The 17,810-nt window shown below is 38.3% G+C and overlaps 1 protein-coding gene and 1 long non-coding RNA gene across 4 annotated transcripts in view; one reads left to right on the top strand and one right to left on the bottom strand.

Annotated features, from left to right (window-relative positions):
- fsip1 (fibrous sheath interacting protein 1) overlaps positions 1-17,810 on the top strand; it is a 41,467-nt gene that overhangs the window by 3,380 nt on the left and 20,277 nt on the right. Inside the window, exons 2-9 of one of the 3 annotated variants that reach the window (XM_056477029.1) lie at positions 5,299-5,362; positions 5,953-6,101; positions 7,629-7,686; positions 7,765-7,919; positions 8,440-8,512; positions 8,624-8,716; positions 10,673-10,788; positions 14,075-14,179. In XM_056477029.1, the coding sequence (XP_056333004.1) occupies positions 5,299-5,362; positions 5,953-6,101; positions 7,629-7,686; positions 7,765-7,919; positions 8,440-8,512; positions 8,624-8,716; positions 10,673-10,788; positions 14,075-14,179 (813 nt within the window). Of the gene's footprint in view, positions 1-5,298; positions 5,363-5,934; positions 6,102-7,628; positions 7,687-7,764; positions 7,920-8,439; positions 8,513-8,623; positions 8,717-10,672; positions 10,789-14,074; positions 14,180-17,810 lie in introns of all 3 variants that reach the window. The other 2 variants (XM_056477028.1, XM_056477027.1) reach the window with 2 other exon arrangements.
- LOC130244079 (uncharacterized) lies at positions 498-2,132 on the bottom strand. The gene is made up of 3 exons (XR_008839199.1): positions 2,078-2,132; positions 1,567-1,634; positions 498-568 (listed from the first exon to the last, which is right to left on the bottom strand). It is a non-coding gene; the product is annotated as an uncharacterized LOC130244079 (long non-coding RNA).

The raw sequence follows: 17,810 nt of genomic DNA, 5'->3' as shown, positions 1-17,810 counted from the left end.
GAAATAAAACAAACAAGACTTTATCCAGAAGAACAAATATTAACAGACATACTGTGAAAATGTCTTTGCTCTGCTAAACATCATTTGGAAAATATTTAAACAAGAAAAAAAAATTCTAAGGGGGCGAATAATTCTGACTTCAACTGTATATTTATGCCTTTTGGAGTCAAACACTTTGGACAACGTTTAAACAAAATTTTAGACCTCGTAAAAATGTGATTAAGACTTTTAAATACTTTTTAAGGGCCTTAATTTCATCTGAAAGTCAGTAAAATTTGTGCAGCCATCCCTAATTTGTTCAAGTCGTTTAACTACATCTATATGTGTTCTCCTACTTAAGGCAGAGCTAGAGACAAGAGCAGTTTTCCTATTCATTTCATCTAAAAGAAATTTTACAGGAACACAAAACAGATTACAACCAGTAAGTTATGGAAAAGAACCAAAACTTGCCTCTTTAGACTTAAAACTTTTAAAACTTACTTTACTCTAGCAGTTGAAATAGTAAGATGACTCCAACAACAATTATGAAATGGTCCAACAGACTGGCAACACCTGAATTAACTGTAAGCTGCAACAGAAAACACACATGCACACCGTATCTTAATATGATTTTGTATGATATAAAATAATAATGATTTGAAACATTACATAAGGAGGAGAAGCATATATGTAAAAATTTAGGCTTAAACCGAAATAAGCTGCAACAGAACACACACAGCATCTTCCTATGATTTAGTATAAAAAATAATGATGTAAAACATAACATGGGGAAAAGCATTAGGCCTGTCACGATATCTATTTTTTGTTGTACGATGTATTGCACCAAAATATATTGCAATGCTTATTTTATTGTCAATTGAAGATTATTTTAAGCCACTTATATGACAATAACAATACATGTACATACACACACATAAATACACACACACACGCACGCACGCACATACATACATATATGTATGCATAATGCAAGTACACTCTTTCAAAAAACAATTAATATTTTATTCTTTAGAATGTTTGATTTAATTAGTCATTTTAACAGTTTAATAATGATTCATTGGAACCAGAATGTGAAAACATATATCGTAAACAAATAAATAATAAATGTTAAAGAAGTGCAAGGTAAAAAGTAACAGAGGCTGCGATATCTGCAAGCAGATCTATTTTCAGCTGTCAGACACCCGCATAAAAATATACTTTTTAACCATACTGACACCTCGAGTAAAGATAGAGATGTTGCACAATCAGCTAAAATGTTGTTAGAATTGTTTTTATGTATGGGCAATATATATTGCATCATCAAAGATTATTGAGATCATGTGTTGTGCGATAAATCAAGTATTGATTATTGTGACAGGCCTAAGAAGCATGTAAAAATGTAGGCATAAACCAAAATAAACTCAAACTAGTATCCTATACCAGAACCAAAGAATTGTGATAAAAGTGGGTTTTCTAAACTCAAAATATTGGAATGAATCTTTTTTAATTGCACATTTATTACATGTTAAAAGTTGTAGTATATACCATTGCCATTATTTAACAAAATAGCTGGCTTTCAAAACTTACATTACTCAAATGGTTGATAAAGGTGAAATGGCCCCCAAGAGACTGGCAGCACTTGAACGAACTGTAAGCTGCAACAGAAAACACACACACACACACACACACACACGCACACACACAGAGTATCTCAATATGACTTTATTATGATATGAAATAATGATCTGAAATGCAACATAGGGAGGAGCAGCATACATGTAAAAAATATAGGCTTAAACTAAAATAAACTGCAACAGAACACACACAGCATCTTGTTATGATTTAGTATAAGAAAGAATTATGTAAAACATAACATGGGGAGAAGCATGTAAAAATGTAGGCATAAACCGAAATAAACTCAAACTAGTTTCCTGTACAATATCCAAAGAATTGTGATAAAAGTGTGTTTTCTAAACTAACGTATTGGAATGAATCTTTTTCAATTGCACATTTATTACATGTTAAAAGTTGTAGTATATACCATTGCCATTATTTAACAAAATAGCTGGCTTTCAAAACTGTTTTAATCTTACATTACCCAAATGGTTGAAAAAGGTGAAATGGCCTCCAAGGGACTTGGATGAACTGTAAGCTGCACACATACAGAGAAAGAGAGAGAAACACAAAATTATCATTTGAAATAATTATCTAATAGAATATATTTGTCAAAATATAGACAAAACTAGTCTCAAACTAAATGGAGGTGGGTGCAAAAAGTAACTTCAGGCCTAAACGTTAGGCCAGGGCTATTCAATTAGTTTGTCACGGGGGCCAGTTCATGAAAAGCATCCCAACTAGGGGCCGGAGAGATATGACTTGCAATATGAATGATGAAACAACAGCATAAGAGCTCATATGCTGTATTTCAGCTCCTTAAGACACCCACGTTAGCTTTTTCTACATTAAAATGTTAATATGCTGTATTTTAAAACTAAATAATATCAGTGCATTGTACAATATGCTTTTTTTTACAAACATATTCAAATATTTTATTTTAAAGCACAACAAAAGCAGTGTATAAGTGGGATTATTTTACATTCAGACACATTCTTATGTTATGTTTTAAACTGCGTAACAATTAGGGAGGCAACTATAATAGATATTATATATAGTCTGAAGAATAATCATGGTTTCACTGTTATCACGTCTAATGTATATGTAAACTTTATATTTGGTAGGTATTTAAATGAACGGTTATCATCTGCTTCATACATACATAATAATTTTAATAATTTGTAATTATCCGTCTGTACCTTTTGTTTATATTGCACTGAAAGCCACGCACAACTCTCACAGCAATGGTGTGACACGTGTTCTACTGGGTGCGCCTGTATATTGGCATATATTCGTACATAGGAAATAAACTTGCGCGCGGAAAAGACGTATTGAGGTAAAGTTGGTTGTATATTCGCACATTTTGACTTTCTCCTTAATAATCTTATTAAAGAATTCTTTGCAAATTCTAAATGGTGAAACAATATTAGCAGCCAATAAAAATCAGGATACAACATTGTTCAGTCAAATAAACAGTGCTAATGTTGTTTTAAAGTCATCTTTACATGTGATTTCAGACCGAACATTCAAAGTACTATAGTAAACAATAAAGTGAGCTCGTCAAAAGTTGTCATTGAAAGAATGTGGAATATAAAACCAACTTTACCTCAATGCAATATGTGAACGGCCCGCTGCTATAGTTAAACCAGTGTGTGTGCGTGTTAGCCTTGGTGTAAGTTATAAATTCGGCCCGCGCGCCGCCAATTGAATAGCCCTGCGTTAGGCCTTGTCTCGCTATTTTGCTGGAAAGGGGTGATAAAATACGATAAAATAGGCGCTTACTACTGCATTAAAAACCAAATAGGTTATTCAATCTCCTCCACACTAATAAATCCCGTCCTAATAGCTTTAACGTTACTCAAAGTTATTTACTAAAGCTATTTTTAATGTTACTCAAATGTAGCGATATGCTAAATACAAATGAACAGCTAACTTTAGCTTATCTTGGCGTAATTTTGAAATATGAATCATTTCAGGATAAAAAAAATATCAAACAAAGCAATAATGATTACATGAGTGCACAGATAAAACATATTTACCGTTTTCCGATCTGCGGGCTCCTGCTGCTTCATTCTGGCGACTACACTCTGTGACCGCGACCGTTGAAATGGGCGCGTTAGATCAGCGCATCCGCCCAGGGTCTGTTGCGAGCCCACGAACTGACAGTCCGCCGTCCGGAGGCGGGGCATATTGTTTGCGAATAGCCAAACTGATTCTGACAGCATAGCGGAGCTGGCGACTAGAGGGCGGATCCGCCCTGGAGTCTTTTGCTATCAGGGAAGCCACACAGGAAACTGCATCTGCATTTTTCTAAATACCTCATTCTGTCTGATTTATTCCGATAGTATCTGGATGTAGCTTTTATGATGCAAGCTGAGAATGCATCTCTCAGAGCATCTCTCACTGTGAGGTTTAGGGGTGGGGTTAGGAGAGCCCATTAAAGGGCACCTGTGATGAAAACCATCTTCTGTGCGCTGTTTGGACAGAACTGTGTGTAGTATAGTGTGTCCACAGTCATGTTGGGGTGATAGAAACACAGTAAGTCTCTTTTTGGAAATTTCCTGATGTTAAAATAGGATCCAAATTCCCTCTCGTTTTGAGGCTGACCGCAACGTGGCATAGGAGTGCGGTTTCCCCGCCCACCGAGTTGATTGACAGCTGCGTATTAACATATACACAAGACAGGACGTGCACAAAGCAACTGGGATTAAAGGATCTGTTCAGCGCTCTGTGATCATCAGTCATCATCAAATGTGATCAAGAATGAGTTTCACAAGTTTAACGTGTTTTTAAAACAGTGCATGTGTGGAATGAATTACAGCCATTTTACCGTCTTCATCACCACAGCCGCACGTCTGTACAATTATAAAAGAAGATGCTTCAGTCCTGGTTTGTGGTTTATTTTGTACAGTAACAAAACAGATATCAATACAGCAGTGGATATTAACGAGTATCCTGTCACATTTGTAAATAGTGCAAAGTTAAACACGTGCGCTGTGTGTGTGTGTGTGTGTGTGTGTGTGTGCGTGTGTGCGTGCGTGTGCGTGTGCGTGTGTGTGTGTGTGTGTGTGTGTGTGTGTGAACTTTGTAACGACATTGTGTGTGACTCTTCGTTGCAACTACACAACAAACACATCAAATAATCATTGGTTAGTTCTTCCTGAAGAATTTCTCAAAGACGTCGCGTGAGATCTGCTTCCTTCATGTCTGTCACTGTGCTGTTTATCTGAAACAGCTGGAGATTGAGGCACACTCTGACAGGCAGGTGGGAACGGTGGGCGGGGAGAAGTAGCTCATTTGCATTAAAGGCACAGGCCACAAAAACACCAACAAGATGTTCAGAGCTGAAAATCCCACCTATCTGAAAGCTATAATCAATAATCTGATGGGTGTTTTGAGCTGAAACTTTACAGACACAATCTGGAGACACAAAAGACTCATCTTACATCTTGAGAAAGGGGTAAAATAGGTGCCCTTTAAAAAGCATTACATGCAGCTCAGATTGCACTGCACCAGGTGTGCATCCAGACCTCTCTCCATTCCATTTATGAGCCGTTTTCTTCACAGACACCAAAAAATGTCACACATGACTGGGATTGCTGTATTTGTTGGGACATTTGGTCCCCAAAATGTGAGAAGTACTAGTTATACACTCTCTCTCTCTCTCTCTCTCTCTCTCTCTCTCTCTCTCTCTCTCTCGTTCAGGATCCAGAAAGTTCTCGTGAGAAATCCATTGTGTCTCCAAGAGAAAACCTGCTCACCGATCAAGGTCTGACTGTGTATAAGAGCACATTTTAGACTATTTAGATCAGCTTTATATGTATTTTCAACATGTTTTTAAAAAAATGAATGAGAAATTCTCTGAAATATCACAGTAACCGAGTTGACAATTAAGCTATTATTGAAGAATCCTAAACATTTGTATTAATGAGAGAAGACTCACCTTAATGCTTTCCAGAGTTTCCTGCCAGAGGAAGTGACATCACTTGGAGCAAGTCACATGGTTTTTCTATCAGGGCTTTACAGATTGTTCTGCCACTTTATAACTGGTGTAACAGAGCTGACCAGAACACAGAGACACACACTAAATGTGTTTTATTCATCACTGAAATTACAAATCATTTACAAAATATATGTTCAGGCAAATGTTTATTCGTAATGATGAAAGTTAGACGTAATTATTTGATGATAATTGAAGCTGAATGTATTATTTAGGAGGCGGAGACTGTCAAAAATAGCTATAGAGGGTGTCAGATTAAATTCCCTAAATACACACACACACACACACACACACATTCTTTTCAATATAATTTGTGTTATTATTAAAGCCGTTTCATTAAGGTCTGATGGTGATTCCAGTGTCGGTGGACTGTATGGACATCATCAAGGGCAGTCTGGATGAAATCTCTCGTCCGGCCTCCAGTTCATCTCTGTCTGAGAACAGACGGAAGAGTGCAGAAGGCCACAGATCTCTGGAGGTGCTCAGTCCTGATCTCAACCACACACTGGTACAGTATCTCTGAACGTCTGTGATTTGGCTGTAATCTGAGCGTGTTCTGACTGTGATACTGTGTTCTGACTGTGTTCTGACTGTGTTCTGACTGTAATCTAAGTGCATTCTGACTGTGATCTGACTGTGATCTAACGGTGTTCTGACTGTGTTCTGTCTGTAATCTAAGTGAATTCTGACTGTGATCTGACTGTGATCTAACGGTGTTCTGACTGTGTTCTGTCTGTAATCTAAGTGAATTCTGACTGTGATCTGACTGTGATCTAACTGTGTTCTGACTGTGTTCTGTCTGTAATCTAAGTGAATTCTGACTGTGATCTGACTGTGATCTAACTGTGTTCTGACTGTGTTCTGTCTGTAATCTAAGTGAATTCTGACTGTGATCTGACTGTGATCTAACTGTGTTCTGACTGTGTTCTGTCTGTAATCTAAGTGAATTCTGACTGTGATCTAACGGTGTTGTGACTGTGATCTGACTGTGATCTAACTGTTTTAACAGTGTTCTGACTCTGATTTGACTTTATTCTTACTGTGATCTGAATGTATTCGGACTGTGTTGTGACTGTGATCTAACTGTGTTCTGACTGTTCTCACTGTAATCTAGGTGAAATCTGACTGTGATCTAACTGTGTTCTGACTGTGTTCTGACTGTAATCTAAGTGAATTCTGACTGTAATCTGACTGTGTTCTGACAGTTCTTACTGTGTTCTGACTGTTCTAACAGTGTTCTGACTCTGATTTGACTTTATTCTTACTGTGATCTGAATGTATTCGGACTGTGTTTTGACTGTGATCTAACTGTGTTTTGACTGTGTTCTGACTGTTCTTACTGTGTTCTAACAGTGTTCTGACTCTGATCTGACTTTTTTCTGACTGTGATCTGAATGTATTCGGACTGTGTTGTGAATGTGATCTGACTGATCTTACTGTGATACTCTGTTCTGACTGTAATCTAAGTGAATTCTGACAGTGTTCTGACTGCGATCTGTGTTATGACTGTGATCTGACTTTATTCTGACTGTGATCTGAATGTATTCGGACTGTATTCTGATTGTGTTTTGACTGCAATCTAACTGTGTTATGACTGTGATCTGACTGCAATCTGACTGTGATACTGTGTTCTGACTGTGTTCTGACTGTGTTTTGACTGCGTTCTGACTGCGTTCTGACTGTGTTCTAACTGTTATGACTGTGATCTGACTTTATTCTGACTGATCTGAATGTGTTCAGACTGTGATTTGATTGTGATCTGACTGTATTCTGATTGTGTATTGACTGCAATCTAACTGTGTTATGACTGTGATCTGACTGTTCTAACTGCGTTCTGACTGATCTGACTGTGTTCTGACTGCGTTCTGACTGCGTTCTGACTGTAATCTGACTGTGTTCTGACTGTGATCTGACTGTATTCTGACTGTGTTCTGACTATGATCTGTCTGTGTTCTGACTGTGTTCTGACTGTGATCTGACTGTATTATAACTGTCTGCAGACCACATGAACTCAAGCTTTTTGTCTGTATATTAGTTCCAGCGCATCACACATGAGATGACGGATCTGACTACAGAAACCAGCTCTGACCATGGTAAAATAGGATCTGGACAGTCAGAAACACATGTTTGTATGGTCATCTGTTTCTGAAGTGTTTTCTGATTGTTTACAGAAGAGTCCGATGAGGAGAATGAAGATCCAGAGATGAGGAAGGCCATCAGGAGGATGAAGAAGCTGGACCGGATTCTGGCCCTCAAGGCGTCAGCAGAGAGAGAGGTGAAGCAGAGGGGCAGAGAGTTACACCAGAGACTGTGGCAGGAGCTACAGGTGAGTCACACACACCTCACATGCTCATACATACACACACTCACACACCTCACATACACATATGCACAAACACTCGTACTAACACACTTTTACACATACAGACATGCCTCACACACACTCACACAGAAACACTCACTCTTACACACGCATACATACCCATTCTCACACACACACACACACACACACACACACACACACACACACACAATTACACACACACACACACACACACACACACACACATCTGACTGTATTCACTCATACATATACAATCACTCACTCACACACCCACGCACATATGAAATTATTCACACACATACACACACATTCAATTACTCACACACATGCTAACTCACTCACTCACTGACTCACTCACACACTCATCCATATACATACACACATATACAATTATTGACACACACACATATAGTCACTCACACACAAATAGACTCAAACATATACAACAATTCACACACACACAGATGCACACACGTCCTCATTCTGCTGATGTTCTCCACAGGCTGAGAGTCTCCACATCAGCAGCACTGAGGCTGAAAACACCAGACGCTTTCTGTCTCTGACGCCCAGTGACTGTGAGTCTGCTGATCTGATCACACACACACACACACTGTCATCGCTCACACACACAGTTAATCAGGAGGAGCAGAATGATGTTATTGATGAGCAGATTCATCTCTCCGCAGGTCTGGAATGTGAAGAAGAGGATTTTGTGCCGGTGTTTGAGACGGAGGTTGTAGATCTGAAGACTGAAATAAACTCCAGACCCGAGACAGAAGGTAGAGGAGTAAAACACTGGTGTAAAACCTCAATAATAGTCTCAGCCTCTCTGGACTTTCCATTACTGATGCTGAGACGCTTTTGTTAATACAGTGAAATTAAACCTGGGGTGAATTTTACAAGACTTACTTTAGGAACAGGGTTGATATAACTAACACTAAATCATATACATTATTATTAAGTGGTAATAAAACATTATATAAAATAAATGCATTTTGAAAGCATGTGTAAAAGGTGCTGTAGATGATCAGCCAAAACGCTAAACATTAGCATAATGTCTTTGAAAAACAATCCCGCCTCTGTTGTCCAAAGCCACGCCTCCTGAAATCATGAATGTGCACCTTAAAGATGACAGAGACCCACTACTAGATCATGTCATTCGCCAGTTAGAAACCTTTATAGTACTTTATAACTTTACAGAAACTGTATTATATCCAGCATGTTTCAGTTGTGTAGCAAGCAGAACTCGTCATAATGTGCAATAATTTCACGCATGCAAGGATCGCTGCTCTCACTCTCTCACACTTTGTCCTAAAGCCACTACTGTATGCTGAGTGTTTGGCCGGCGGGTGCAGGAGTTCCACTTATTACTGAGCCATACTGACATGCTATTTCAGAGGGAATATTCAGAGTAGCGGTGAACAATATAGAGAGTGTGTCACAGTGTTCAGAAATGACCCAATGTGAATATAAAAGCATCTTCAGCTCAGTAAAGCAGGCGGAATAGCGCTATTTACTGATGTTTTGTTGGTAAGCTATATAGATTCTACATTATCAATGCTGTAAAAGGACATTATGAAACAGTCGCATCAATGAATAGTCACATCAATCTATCACTGGAAGATTTCAGTGGCTGAACAACACTTCTGTGCATATAACCCATTCATAACAACACAATCTACATCAGCTCTGCGTGACTAAAAGAGTTTAAAACAGAACATTACTTGTCTAACAGAAACACTTCAGCCATGGTGTCGTCCTTCCTCCAGCATCAAAAACTAACTCCAATATTCATTCAGGAGTTTAAAGTTTTGATTCAGCATTTGTTTATGTCTCTCTCTCTCTCTCTCTCTCTCTCTCTCCCTCTCTCTCTCTCTCTAATAATATTGACCACAGCAAGTTTTACATTTTATTTAAAAATACATGTGAGGAAACAGGAAAATGTTGTGGAAAATTGTCTTGCTCTGTTAAACAGCACTTGGGAAATGTTTGAAAAGGAATACAGATTTCACAGGAGTGTGAATAGCGCTATCTTCAGCTGTATCTCTTTTGTTTTGTTTGTCGTGACACTAGAGGGCGTCCTGATGTTAAGAATGACCTTTACATGACCTCATCTGCTTATTCAGTCATGCTTTACTGCTTCTGTCGGTGCTTTAGACTTAAAATGGCATTTATACACACACACACACACGCACGCACGCACGCGCACACACACACACGCACACACAGTGAAACTCACACACTTGCACAAACAGAAACACTCTAATGCAGACACTCTCTCACACACACACAATCTCATAATAAGCTCTCATAATACACTCATAATAAGCTCTCTCTCTCTCGCTCACACACACACACACAAACAGACACACATTCTCTCTCACACATTGGCTCAAACAAATATACACACACACTCACACACACAATCAAATACACACACACACACACACACACACACACACACACACCAGCATTTTCAGAATTTCCTGTGTTTGTCAATATAACCATAAATAATTTATGAGTCCCTCCCTATCATTCACTGTGTGTGTGTGTGTACGTGTGTGTGTGTGTATTTGTGTGTCTGTGTGCATGTGTGTGTGTGTGTATGTGGGTGTCTGTGTGTATGTATACATGTTTTGTGTGTGTGTATACGTCTGTCTATCTGTGTATGTGTGTCTGTGAGATTATGTGTACATGTCTGCGTGTGTGTGTGTGTGTGTGTGTGTTTTCCACAGAGTGTGTGGAGGCCGCGGGCCATGCTGAAGCGGGTCAGGAGGTGACGGAGGATCGCAGACACACAGCAGCATCACACAGCAAGAGCAGACACGACTTTGTCAAGAAAAATATTGAGGTATGTGGAGGTCAGTCAGGCTGATCAGAGCCATATGACTGAACACACACACACACACACACACACATACACACACTTTCTGAACCAGACAGATGCAATTACCTGGAGTTCACGTCACCCGAACATCATAATGACAGGCGGAGTCAGCTACCCTCAGTGGGAGGGGCTTCTCTCTTGCAGAGCATCTGATTGGATGAATGTGCAGATGAGAGTAAGATGATGTCAGCTAGAGTTTTAGTTTACTGTCCCACTGAATAATGTTGATCTGCTTGTGTTTGATCTCCTCATATTCCAGCATATACAGCTGAAGACTCAGTTATTAGATTATTTATCAAATATTTCTCAAGTGCTGTTTGATGTTTAACAACACATTTCTAAACATAATAGTTGAAATAACTCATTTATTTTATCTTTGCCATTATGACAGTACATAACAGTTTATTTATTTGTTTATTTATTTGTTTGTTTATTTGGCAGGAATAGTGTACATTAATTAGTAGGGATGCTCTCAGCTGGAGATCTGTATCAGTTGGTCAGTACTCGCAGATCTTATGAACCGACTGCAGGTGTTTGTTTATGACAGGGCTATTCAGTTAGTTTCTCATGGGGCCAGTTCATGAAAAGCATCCCAAATTAGGGGTCGCAGAGATATGACTTGCAATATAAGTGATGACACTACAGCAAGATAATATTTTTGTCGGCTTTTTCTACATTGAAACTTTAATATATTGTATTTTGAAACTACACAACATCAGTGCATTGTACAGTGTGGCTCTTTTCACAAACATAGTTAAATGTTGTTGAAGCACAACAACATCAGTGTGTTGCTCAAGTAGGCTTCTTCTACGTTCAGACACATTCATATGTTGTGTTTTGAACTGTATAACAATTAGGGATGCAGTGATTATAGATTTTGGTTGTATGATTATATAGTCTGAAGAATAATCATGGTTTCACGGTTATCAGGATTATCATGCATTTATTAAATTCAAAACACTACTAGTTTAGAAAATCACAAGAAAACTGCTTATTTTAAAGTGTTGTTCATTGCTGCTCAGTAACCAAATACAGCACAAAATATTAATAAAAACAAACAATAGTCCATTTCTTTCTCTGGACTTAAATGAAAAAGTTTTTGATTTAAATATGAGTGATAATTTTACACTGAAAATAAATGACTGAACAGTGAATAAAGAAATAAAAATAAGAATAGAAAGAAAATAGTATTTGTCTAATGTTAATTTGAGCTATATATTAGCTAAGAATTTAAATGAACTGTTGTTATTATCTGTGTTCATACATACATAATCATTTTAATTATTTGTAATAATTCGTCTAACGAAGTAAAGTGTATTTATAAACAGATTTGGAGAGGATCACGTGTTTATGATTGTTCACAGCTGTTCCAACATCAGCTCATGACTAATTATCCTATCAGACAATTCTTAACTCACTATAAATAACCAGACTTTTCTCATCTCAATATCTTCGTCTTGAAGATACCCCCCCACCTAACCCTACTTTCCCTCCTATTCAAACGGGCGACACGGTGGCCAGTGATTAGCGCTGTTGCCTCACAGCAAGAATGCCCCTGGTTAATTCCTTTCCAAACCAGGCGACATTTCTGTGCGGAGTTTTGCTCGTTCTCCCCGTGCTCGCGTGGGTTTTCCCCGGGTCCTCCGGTTTCTTCCCACAGTTCAAAAACAAGCACCCTAAACAATTAATCCAAAATATTTTAGCCAAGCTCCGAGTACACCTCAGCATCCATATCTGACACTAAGCAGGAGGGGGAGTCATCAAGATCTACCTGAGCTCAAACTCCCCTCTTTCTCTGCAACGGGAGGGAGCCCAGGGCTCGAGGATCTTATAAGCTCAGGGCTCTCTCCCGGGACAGCATGCCAAACAAGCTTTATTATCAATCATCAGCTGAGTGTGAACTTTTGAAAGGGACTACGCCAAAAAGAAAATGAATGAATAATTCTCTGATTAAAACGCATTATTTGCTCTTCAGTGTTTGGACTTTCAGTAGTGAGTATTAAACCACACTGAACTGAGCTAAACTGAACTGAATTTAAACACTGAAAACTGAACTACACTGTTTTAATTCACGATGATCTTCTATGTGAAGCTGCTTTGACACAGTCTACATTGTATAAGCGCTGTACTAATAAAGGAGAATTGAATTGAATAATTCGTCAAACATATCTTGTTTACATTGCACTGAAAGCTCCGCACAACACTCATGACTATAGCGTGAGATAATTTCTACTGTGTGCGCCTGGAGGTCCGCTTGCGAGCCGTGCACGCACCGCTCCCACTATGCGCACGTCTCCATTGGAAATAATGAACTTGCGTGCGGAAAAGACGCAATATGTGAACGACCTGCTGCTAGTTAATTCAATGTGCGTGCGTATCAACCACGGTAGAAGATCGGAACTTTAAACTAGCACACAGTTGGCATAACTATGTTTAGTTGCAGCAGTTTTGTTCCGTTCAACAGAAACGGGGCCTTTATGATTAACCGTAATGTGGCTAAAAGTGAAATCGGCTAATCATTGCATCCCTATCAACGATATCAGTGCATTGTAGAAAAGTGCATTGTACAAAACGATATCTATGTATTGTACAAAACTGCGCCGTAGCATAGTATAAATCAGCCTTTAGTCATTCAGATGGTTGAAAAATCTGCACACAGCGCTTGGCATAAATGAGTTCACTCTCTTATGAAAATTAATATTCTTATCTATTCTTCAGTCAAAACTGACAATATATTTATGGTGCATTTAAACAGATCAGTTTTATTAAACAGTTATGTTCATTAAAATAAGTTTGGACACCGAATATCTTCAGGAATAGAAAGATCATACATTTATATTCAAACCAGTTATTACACAAATAAATTACAAACTACAAAAGGTCAAATAAATTGTGTATTTTTAATGTTTCTTTTTAATGCTTCTTTAATCATCCTGGAGAGAATATTGGATCTTTGAGGGACAACTTGTTTGTGTATATGGCTATTTTTGCAATATTCACACACACACACACACACACATATATATATATATATATATATATATATATATATATATATATATATATATATATATATATATATATATATATATATATATATATATATATATATATATATATATATATTTATATATGTATATGTGTATATGTGTGTGTGTGTAGTGTTGCGTATATGACATTATTCATATACGCAAAATCCGAGCATTACCTTGTCTGTGATTTGCATAAGTGTGTGTTTGTGTTTGTTCAGCTGGCAGGGGCGTCAGGAAGCTCAGTTTTTCTCACGCAGCAGGAGAAAGAGAGAATCGAGGATCTGCTGAAAGATCTGGAGGAAGAGCTTCTGGAGGAACCTCAGGTACAGCTCTGATTATAGCGCATGTAGAGTCATTCATTCCTTCATTTTCCTTTGGCTTATTTATCAAGGGTCGCCACAGCGGAATGAACCGCCAACTATTCCAGCATATGTTTTACACAGTGGATGCCCTTCCAGCTGCAACCCAGTACTGGGAAACACCCATACACACTCATTCACACACACACACACTCATATACTACTGCCAATTTAGTCCATCAATTCCCCTATAGCGCATGTGTTTGGACTGTGGGGGAAACCGGAGCACCCGGAGGAAACCCACACCAACACGAGGAGAACATGCAAACTCCACACAGAAACACCAACTGAACCAGCCGGGACTCAAACCGGCGATCTTTTTGTTGTGAATCCACAGTGCTAACCACTGAGCTGAGGCCAATAATATTGACCTTAAAAATAGTTTTAAAAATATACATGTTTTTTTATTTCAGCCAAACTTAAAGAAATAAGACTTTCTAAAGAAGAAAAAAATATTATTGGAAATACTGTGAAATTTCTTTTGCTCTGTTAAACAGCACGTGGGAAATATTTCAAAAATTTCACAGCAGGGCGAATAATTCAGCCTTCAACAGTATGTGTGCTGTTGATCCAGAAAACACACGAGCAGCTTCTGTTTCATGCTGACTTTAAGAGAGAGTTCGTCATATGAAAGTGTCAAATAAACCCACCATTGACCAGTGAATGAACACATCTTCTGCTCTGTTTGCTCTGGCTTTCACTGTTGAACATCCTTCAGGTGTTGTGGGGTATGTTGGTCTTTGGTTTTCTGCTGTTTATGAGCTCTTTTCATCTGATTCTGATCTCTCCGCCACATGAATTGGCCTCTACGTTTATAACATCCCTCTTTTCCCTGCAAACCGTTTTCTGTAATTATGCACGGAAGCCGAACAGAACCGCAGATGCTTGGATCCTCCTCTGGGTCCGACGGGGACTTCCTGTTATTGCAGGAAGCTGTGGACGGTCAGGAGATGTTTGATGTGTTTTGGACTCATAATGAAGTTTTTCTCTGCGTGTGTTTGACTCTTTGACCCTTCAGACTGAGGCTCGCGGTGGGATCAGACTCAAGTATGTCAGTTTGATAGTGAATGTTTTAGCAGAGTGACTTCTAGCAGACAGTGAGCTTTCTGTCAACACTGAAGTCATTTTTATTTTAACAGCACTGTGTACTACAGAATGTCTATGATAAATAAGTTGATGGTAGCGCAGTTGACGGTAACAGAGTTGATGATAAGAGTTGACGATAATAGATTTGACGGTAACAAAGCTGACAATAAAAGAGTTGATGATAAAATAGTTGACGGTAACAGAGTTGACGGTAGTGGAGTGGATGGTAAGAGATTTGATAATAACTGAGTTGACAATAACAGAGTTGACAGTAACAGAGATCACGGTAACAAAGTTGACTGTAAGGAAGTTGATGATAACAGAGTTGACAGTACCAGAGTTGATGGTAAGTGTGCATGGTAAAAGAGTTGACAAAGAAAAGAGTTGACAGTAACAGAGTTGACGGTAGTGGAGTGGATGGTAAGAGATTTGATAGTAACTGAGTTGACAATAACAGAGTTGACAGTAACAGAGATCACGGTAACAAAGTTGGCTGTAAGGGAGTTGATGATAACAGAGACAGTAACAGAGTTGACGGTGGCACAGTTGACAATAGCAGAGTTGATGATAAGAGTTGACGATAATAGATTTGATTAAAAAAAAGTTGACGGTAACAGAGTTGATGATAGTGGAGTGGATGGTAAAAGAGTTGATGATTAGAGTTTAAGAAAAAAAATAATTGACTGTATCAGAGTTGACGGTAGTGGAGTGGATGGTAAGAGATTTGACAGTAACTGAGTTGACAATAACAAAGTTGACAGTAACAGATCATGGTAAGAGAGATCACGGTAACAAAGTTGACGGTAAGGGAGTTGACGGTAACAGAGTTGACGATAAGAGTGTGTGGTAATAGAGTTGACAAAGAAAATAGTTGACGGTAACAGAGTTGATTGACGGTAATAGTTGATGAAAAAAAAGGTTTGACTGTAGCAGAGTTGACAATAATAGATTTGATGAAAAAAATATTTGACTGTAACAGAGTTGACGGTAGCGGAGTGGATGGTAAGAAATTTGACAGTAACTCAGTTAATAATAACAAAGTTGACAGTAACAGAGATCACGGTAGGAGAGATCATGGTAACAAAGTTGGGGGTAAGGGAGTTGATGATAACAGAGTTGACAGTAACAAAGTTGACGATAAGAGTGCATGGTAAAAGAGTTGATGAAGAAAAGAGTTGACAGTAGCAGGGTTGACAGTAGCAGAGTTGACAGTAGCAGAGTTGATGAAAAAAAATTGTTGACGGTAACAGAGTTGACGGTAACAGAGTTGACGGTAGCGGAGTGGAGATGGTAAGAGATTTGACAGTAACTGAGTTGACAATAACAAAGTTGACAGTAACAGATCACAGTAAGCGAGATCACGGTAACAGAGTTGACGGTAAGGGAGTTGATGATAAGAGTGTATGGTAATAGAGTTGACGAAGAAAAGAGCTGACGGTAACAGAATTTGATGAAAAGAGTTGACGATACTAGATTTGACGAAAAAAAATAGTTGACGGTAACAGTTGTTGGTAGCGGAGTGGATGGTAAGAGATTTGATAGTAACTGAGTTGACAATAACAGAGTTGACAGTAACAGATCACGGTAACAAAGTTGACTGTAAGGGAGTTGAGGGTAACAGAATTGACGGGAACAGAGTTGACGATAAGAGTGCATGGTAATAGAGTTGATGAAGAAAAGAGTTGACGGTAACAGAGTTGATGATTGATGGTAAGAGTTGACTATTTTCCAGTATTTCGTGCTTTAGGTCCAGATGCTAATCTCAAACCGAACTCCTCATGGCAACACAATTTTATGCATTTTCATCATATTATTGTTTTTTAAAGAGTGGATGAGAAATTGACTGAAATATCGCAGTAACAGAGTTAACATAATTAATCTACTATTGATGAATCCTGAACATTTTGCACACATTAATGAGGGAAGAATAACGACACGCCTCAATGCCTTCCAGAGTTTCTCACTAGAGGAAATGACATCATTTGCTTTACAGATTGTTCTGCCTTTATATAACTGATTTAACAGCGTTGACCAGAATGCAGAGACACACACTAAATGTGTTTTTTTATCACTGAAATTGCAAATAATACTGAAATTATATTTGTCATGCAAATGTTTTTTATATTAGTGAAGTAAACACACAAAAAAGATGAAAATTAGACTTAAATATTTGTCATTTGCATGAAAGTTGTAATCTCTTATGGAGCAATATGCTTGTGAATGTAATTAGTGGAATTCTGCATTAAGCATTATGGGTAATGTAGTTTTTGGACACAGATTCAGCCCTCAAGCAGGAGTTTTTAGAAATATTTAGAAATAATGTGAATTTTGACAGAAGCAAGAAAGAGTTTAAACTCTCCAGACATGCTGATCCTCGACAGTTATAAAAGCAAAAGCTTCTCTGTGATGATGTTAGTAATCTCTAAAGTGTTTCTAAGGTGTGTTTAGTGAATAAACTGAGTCAGGGTTTCCCCTTTCTGCTCATTGTAAGTGTCTTCAGAGGGTCTAT

This window comes from Danio aesculapii, chromosome 17 (assembly GCF_903798145.1).
Source record: "Danio aesculapii chromosome 17, fDanAes4.1, whole genome shotgun sequence".
In the NCBI taxonomy this organism is placed as follows: domain Eukaryota; kingdom Metazoa; phylum Chordata; class Actinopteri; order Cypriniformes; family Danionidae; genus Danio; species Danio aesculapii.
This window is presented reverse-complemented; position numbering and strand designations above follow the sequence as displayed.